This window comes from Phlebotomus papatasi, chromosome 2, assembly GCF_024763615.1.
Source record: "Phlebotomus papatasi isolate M1 chromosome 2, Ppap_2.1, whole genome shotgun sequence".
NCBI classification, from domain to species: domain Eukaryota; kingdom Metazoa; phylum Arthropoda; class Insecta; order Diptera; family Psychodidae; genus Phlebotomus; species Phlebotomus papatasi.
The window spans coordinates 106,700,349-106,707,367 of NC_077223.1; the positions used below are offsets into that span (position 1 = coordinate 106,700,349).

At 31.6% G+C, this 7,019-nt stretch overlaps 1 protein-coding gene across 4 annotated transcripts; it reads right to left on the reverse strand.

Moving 5' to 3' along the window:
• Window positions 1-110: 110 nt before the first annotated feature.
• LOC129800682 (uncharacterized) lies at window positions 111-6,039 on the reverse strand. Of its 4 annotated transcripts, none has more exons than XM_055845266.1 (8): window positions 5,750-5,998; window positions 5,047-5,423; window positions 4,622-4,936; window positions 1,423-1,690; window positions 658-747; window positions 528-578; window positions 341-394; window positions 111-257 (listed from the first exon to the last, which is right to left on the reverse strand). In XM_055845266.1, the coding sequence occupies exons 2-8, from the start codon at window positions 5,380-5,382 to the stop codon at window positions 208-210; spliced, it is 1,164 nt and encodes a 387-aa protein (XP_055701241.1). In that variant the 5' UTR covers window positions 5,383-5,423; window positions 5,750-5,998; the 3' UTR covers window positions 111-207. The 4 variants fall into 4 exon arrangements, with proteins under 4 accessions (XP_055701241.1, XP_055701239.1, XP_055701240.1 ...); XM_055845264.1 differs by having other exon boundaries at window positions 486-578; XM_055845265.1 differs by having other exon boundaries at window positions 475-578.
• Between the last annotated feature and the right edge of the window lie 980 nt (window positions 6,040-7,019).

A 7,019-nucleotide genomic window follows, 5' to 3' on the forward strand; every position in this document is an offset into this window, starting at 1 on the left:
ACCACGCGTAATAGGAAGCTTTCATTTCGAAAGTCCAATTCAAGATTTAAACCAAAAATTTCAAGCTCTTCCCATGAAAAAAAGCTCTCAAGAAATTTGAAAACAACTTATTCAGAAAATTTTTAAAGTTTATTACATGATATTATGCTCAGAAAACCATCATACATTGGGATCTTTACAAGAATTTTAGCAATTAATTATGATATACTAAAAAATTTCCCGATTTCTGTCTGAATCCTTCATTTTCACATCTTTGGCTATATGGAAAAGAAAATTTAAAAAATATTATACATATTTGTTTTACCGCTATTTGAATATTAAAAAAAATAGTAAATCTTACGTTCCGTGGATTTTGCTGAGCTACTTGCTCCAGAATACGCCGGATATTGAGAAGCTAAAAGACAAAACATCATTATTTTACATTTTCGAAATATAAAAATTGCAAAGTATTTTGGATAAAAACGATTAATGTACAGTTTCGATACCATCGTTTGCAGTGAAGAAATTTTCACTGTTATTATTCGTACCAGAAACAGTAATAACTGGGGGTTTACGAACATTGTTGTTGTGCTTGAAATCTTTAAAAAAGAAATTAGATTAAAAAAAAACAATTTAACAGTGTTAATAACAATTAAAAAATAAACAAAAAACACATACTCCAACGATTGTTTGACCCTCCACGATACTTCTGATTATTTCTATTTGGCATAGATCCTTTCCTTTTGTCCACAGAAGTGCCATTTCGCACTGAAAACAACAAATAAACACAACACAAAGCAATTTCTAGTTTTTGTTGTACAACATTTTAGATCAACATGTGACATTATGCATGAAACATCCAGATTAAAAAACAACATGTGACGAAAAGGGGATTTTATAAAAGAATTAAAAAAAAGGAAGCCTATCTAAGAAGGACCAAAATCCGATTTTTTGTTTTGCCTCAATTCAAATGAATCTTTAAGAATTATTAGTAGGTACTATTCTAAAGAAAAATGAAAAAGGGGAAATTTTTCTCCTAAACATTTTTTTTAGCACATTTTTTGAGAAAAAAAGGGGGTGCGATTAACTTTTTTTCCTCGTAACTTTAACACTTTTTAGGTGTAAAAATATATCAACATTTTTAACGTTAATTTTACACCTTTTGAGGGTAAAATCAACATGAAAAAAGGTTAACTTTAAACCATTATAAACCTAAAAAGGGTAATATTTACACCGATTTCGGATCAAAATTTCAGGGTAAAATTAACATTTCCGGAATGTTTTTTTTTTTACTTTTTCGGATTTCTATCACAAGTGTAGGCTTAGGCTCCCCACCTTAATAAAACAAATTCACTTCCCTTTCTCAAGTTTCTACAAAAAGTTTGGTTTGTTCTTGTTAGACATAAGGACTAATTTTCTAAAAAAAAAAAAAAATTAACTTACCTTTCGGTTCTGGATCCTTTATAGCGTTTTCGTGATCAAGATTGCGATTGGGAGGAGGAACATTGAGTGGATGCAAAGATTTAGAATATTCCTTCATCGGTGGTGTCCTACTTCTTGCAAGTGGCTCATTTCTCGGTGATCGCGTTGGCTCACACGCGAAGGATTTATTTAAGACTGTCTGAGCTTCTTCACCGAGTTCTCCATCATCAGTAAATTCAACATCATCATCATCACCATCAGTGTCTTCACTTGAAGATTCTTCGTTATGCTTTGAATAGTCATGATCATGAATATAATAAGAAGTCTTATTAACTTATCTTTGGCCAAAAGGTTACTGCTTAAAATTTTAGGTTATGTCAAGTGTAACCTTAAAAAAATCAAAGAGGGTCCAGTATACCAGGATAAGACCACAATAAGATGGCAAAGTCCTTTAGGACTATGAAGTAGCGATTCTCTCTAAAGGATCGTAAACTGTATATAAATTATAGCTTGAATAAATGAGCAGGTCAGATCGCTCTTACCCATCTACGGGCTTTAGACCTAATGCTTAGCCATATGGCTTAACTTCTCTAAATTCAATCTAATTTCAATCAAGTTTTTTTGGAAAATTATCACTTAATATTGGTCAACACGGGCAAGTGATACATTAAATTTTGAAAAAAAAAATAAAAATAAAATTAGTTACTATTTTGAATAAACCATTGGGAACTGCATTCCAGTGGAATTTTTGATCAATAAGTTTATCTTTGTCAAATACAATTTTTGAATTCAAGAAGTATAACATATTCTGAGGTCAGGAACGTCAGGAACAAAGCAAATCATGTAAAGAATTTTCTTTTTTGAGGGTATGTTACGTATGGAGTAAAATTTCCTTATTTCACGGAAAGGTTATTTGAAAATTTAAGGGCTAGAATTTGAACTAGGATTTTGCAAAATAAGTTAGAGGAAGTCTTTTAGGCTTCTTACACGCTCTAGCTTCGAACATTTCATTTTTTTTTTCATATTTCTTTGATAAATCTAACCTAATCCTTTCAGGAAATGTACGACTTGTGAATAGATATTAAAATATATTGCTATAAGATCAGATTCATTATATGAATATGGGAAAAATATGCAGTATTCGAAGTCAGAGACAACTACAGTGCCCGCTCTCTAATCCGGATCGTCGTAATCCAGACAAGTTATCGACGGTTACATTTAAAATCATTTTCAGGTTATGTATGCACAAGTATTCAGCAATGAAAATGAATTATCCTGTGATGTTTTTGTTTAATAAATGAGGTATAATAGCATAGAATTCTCTAATTATGTCTTTTTAATCGCTTTTAAAACTTTTATTCTAATTCTAGAAAATAAAACCTTGTATTATATTTTCGAGACGTTGAACAAATTCAAAAAATTCATCCGGATTACGAAGCGGGCACTGTAATTGGCATTGTCAGGTTATTCTAAACATAACCTTCAAATTTTAAATTATATTTTAGCAATTATTTTCACAAATTTCTCCATTTCAGAGACAAATAGAAAGAAATCGGTGAAATTAGAAAATAATTATCATAATGGAAAATTTCTAAGGTTAAACTAATGAGTAACTTTCCTGTATAATTATTTTTTTTTGTTTAAGGATCATTTATGTTAGTTTAGTGTTTTATCCAACTTCAAAATGATCAGAAAATGCCTATACGCAGTAGAAATACGCCTTACAGGAAGCGTGCTGCCTTCGGACAACTCAAGCTTCGAACAACATTTTTGTCAATATTGTTTTTAATTAATTTGAGCCATTATAATATTATACAGTAGAGTTCCTAAAATTTGAACAATTGGGGGGTACTCTGAAAAAAATGTTTTGTCAAATTAACAGGACAAGTTTGTAAAAAGGATGTTCTTCTATATAGAATATGGAAAAGTCTTGTCAAATGGACGGCCAACTGGATCTTGTTAAAAGTTTGTCAAAAGGGTGTTTTTTCATATAAAATGCAAGAAAAAGTTTTGTCAAATTGGTAAATAACATCCTTTTGACAAAATTTCAACAAAATCTATTTGTTTGTTTAACAAGACATTTTTTTTTTTCAGAGTGTAGATGACATTTCCTACTCCTCAAATTTGAACAATATTTTCAAAAACGTAACGGAATTGATGAAAAAATGCACTTTCCCTAAATTAAAAAAAAATAACGTTAGAGAATATATCATTGTATGTATTTTTGTATGTATTTTTATTACCAACATTGTAATTTATTGTGAAATAAATGGAATTTGTTGAGAAAGGCAATATAATACGATAATATTGAGGAAACACCAGAGAAAAATGATTCTAATTGAGACACCATGTAAAACTTTCTTCGCATAACCTCGAATTTTACATTTTGAATTCAACAGTCGTTCAAATTTGAGGAGTTCAAATTTGAGGAACTCTACTGTATTTATTAACAAGTTTAATGTCTCATATTTCTTGAAAAGAGCCATACAAATCCATTAGGGACATAGAAAAAAAAAAGAATCGTCTGAAGCTTGTGTCATTCGAAGACGTTTCCCTTATGTTTTTGAGGTTATGCTAAACATAACCTAAATCTCGCTTACTATAACCTAGAACAGAGTAGTGCAAGAACCGTTTAAAACCGAACAAACGTCATAATGAAACTTGTACGTCGATGCTCAAAACGCTACCTGAACAAACTTATTTTGACGTTTATTCGGTTTCAACGGTTCTTGCTCACCTCTGACCTAGAAGGACAATATAATTAACCTTATGGCAAAATAAGAGAATGATGCCCATGACCTCAGATTTTAGAATAATCTCTCTACCAAATAAAAAGAATCATACTTAATAGTAAATAAATAAAATAATTACAGTAGAGTCTCGCTATAGTCCATATTTGGTTTCAAATTTGACACTTGGGTCGCACTAGTCCATGTCATTTTTTAAAATTATCAACGATTTTTAGTATTGAAATTGCTCGACGGCTTCCACTTTCTTTGCGATTGTGGTACTTGTCCTTGCTCTCTTCATTATGGATCACAATTATCACAACTACTTAATAAAGTTTGCCAAAAATATTAAAATAATTATGCATGTCGCATACTAAAAACATAACCTAACTTAAAATCAGTGTTTTGAAATCAACGGTCGATAAATTGTGGACTATAGAGCGATGGCCTATAGCGAGACTCTACTGTAAAACAAATGAAATAAAAATTACCACATAATCTGGATCATTCACTTCATCGTCCTCCTCATTGGCATACTTTTCCAACAATTCAGCAAGAGATAGTTCAGTTTCATCTTCAACATCTTCCTCACTTTCTTCATTATTTACTGACTTTTGCGGTATAATTTTAATATCTCCATCTTCGTAGTAAATTTTCTCCAAGCAGAAAATCTTTTGTAACTTATTCCAAAGAGCACGGAGAATACCAGGTCTCTTTGATGACTCCTCCCGATGTTTTCTTATTATTTTAGCGCCAGATTGCTTTATCGACTGAATCTTCTTCCTTTGTACTTGTACATAGTGAATCTGATTGGAGAAGATATCTCTTTTAAAGTATTTTATTTCTAAGTCAAAAAAAAAAATTCTGATGGTGTTTTGACTGTCAGCCTTGTTTGGATTTGGATGATAAATCTTACCATAGAGACAGGGGTCACAGGTTCAATCCCAACAAACCAAAGAGCAACACTCAGACTTTTGCGAATGAATCTCAGCCAGAGGAGGCCCGGAAGGAAGAGCCACCAGGAAAGGGGCCGTGTGAGAGGTGCATCAGGATCATTTGTAATTTCAGCAAGGCGTTGTGGTGGGATGGACCAGTAAGTCAAATTTTCCACAGTCCAGAGAATTCGATCGGCCAAATGCAAGAAATATTGACCAACAAGTGTCGCAGCCAAACGCAGCATCAGGGTATAGATAACCAGGGGCAATCCATATAATTGCTGTGGCATTTGTTCCGTTGCAGTCCTCGATGGCATAGCTGAACTCTTATCCCAAATGACCCTTATTATAGGTTTAACTAAGAAGTTTACAATTTTTTTTCAGTCAGTCAGTAAATTTGAATTGAAAATACGAATGATTTGGAATAATTCTTCTCATTTATTCTTTTTAAAACATCATCACCGATTGAGTGGGATATCGAAAAAGTGAACAAAGTTCAAAAAGTGTATCATGGAGTGAGACCGCGCTTCAATGCAATAAAATTTTACCGTTTTTTTCAACATTACAGTTTATTTATTGCCCTCTCAGCTAATTTTTTTTCTCAAGAAAATAAATTCACATTCTAATTTGAAATGCAATTTATCTTCAAACCCAATGCAAATTTTTAAGGATCAAAATACTTACATATCTATGCAATAAAGATTTCAGCTTTAGTTAGACTCAATTTTTGATGCAGAAAAAAAGAAACTTTCAATTACAGACAAGACATGATAAACCAAACTTTAAGATGATTCAGTTTTTAATATTAACACGTTCCGGTAGGAAAAAAAAACAAACAAACTTTATCCTAAGTAATTTAGCTGCAGAATTAATTGTACACATCAAAACTTAAGCACCCAACAGAGGACAGAAAACGACTGAATATAAAATTATGGGAATAATATGACTGAGATTACTCCTTATCAGAACGAATGCACTGAGAGAAAATTCAGGAAAATCTTTAATACTTCTACGATTTATAAATAATAATCTTTTTATTCTCAATATTCTGTACTGTAAAAACTAATATAAAACCAAAATTAAAATTGTGATTTTTTTTCACAAAAAAAAATCAATCTTCATGATAGGTATTTAAAACTCTAATTAGATTAATTTCAAGATTTGTTTTTATGCTTATATCAATGCGGAAACAAAGTAAATATAAGGGCCTCAATAGACTTGAGGATTAGCCGAGAGACGGCTTAGTGTAATTATATTAGAAATAAAGGTTAAAGTGCATTTCCATCATTTTCCACTAAGTCGTCTCTCAGCTTAAGTCGTAAGTGTGTCTAGGGCATAAAGCTTCTTTGATAAACTATATCAGAGGCGTGCAAGAACCGTTGAAACCGAATTAACGTCAAAAGAAACATGTACATCAATGGTCAAAACGCTAACAGAACAAACTTATTTTGACGTTAATTCGGTTTCAACGGTTTTTTGCACACCTCTGAACTATATTAATAATAAATATGCAGAGTATTATTATTTGGAGAATAAGGGCAGAATCACATTGACAGTAAAAAAAGAAATTAAGAGAAATTAATCGTACAGTTTTTTTGCTCACCGTTTATTTCACATCGTTTTATTTCCTCAATTTTCTTATATTATCTTTACCTAGTGCCACTGAGTATGAGATAAAGTAATGCGTAAATTAACGAAATACGATGAGGCTACGGCGAGCATTTTATTGTCAATGTGATTCTGTCCTAAATCATAAATGCATAGAGCGACAGAATGTGCATTTTCTCAAAATAAAACAAATGGCAAAACATTACAGTTTTGCGAAATGTTCAAACACATGAAACATGCTTTGGCCTGAGATACAAGCATACGGACATATTTATAAAAAAGTAAATACGAGAAAGTCATTTATGAATACTTTACCGATCATTACCGATTCCAAGACCTTTCCAAA

What these genes read in the sequence shown, in the direction of transcription:
- LOC129800682 (XM_055845264.1), bottom strand. Translation starts at nt 5,382, where the DNA reads ATGCCATCGAGGACTGCAACGGAACAAATGCCACAGCAATTATATGGA. An exon ending in TGAATGATCCAGATTATGTG is followed by an intron (nt 1,691 to 4,621) that starts GTAATTTTTATT and finishes GACTATTCAAAG; the next exon opens with CATAACGAAGAATCTTCAAG. An exon ending in TTTCTTCACTGCAAACGATG is followed by an intron (nt 395 to 485) that starts GTATCGAAACTG and finishes TTTGTCTTTTAG; the next exon opens with CTTCTCAATATCCGGCGTAT.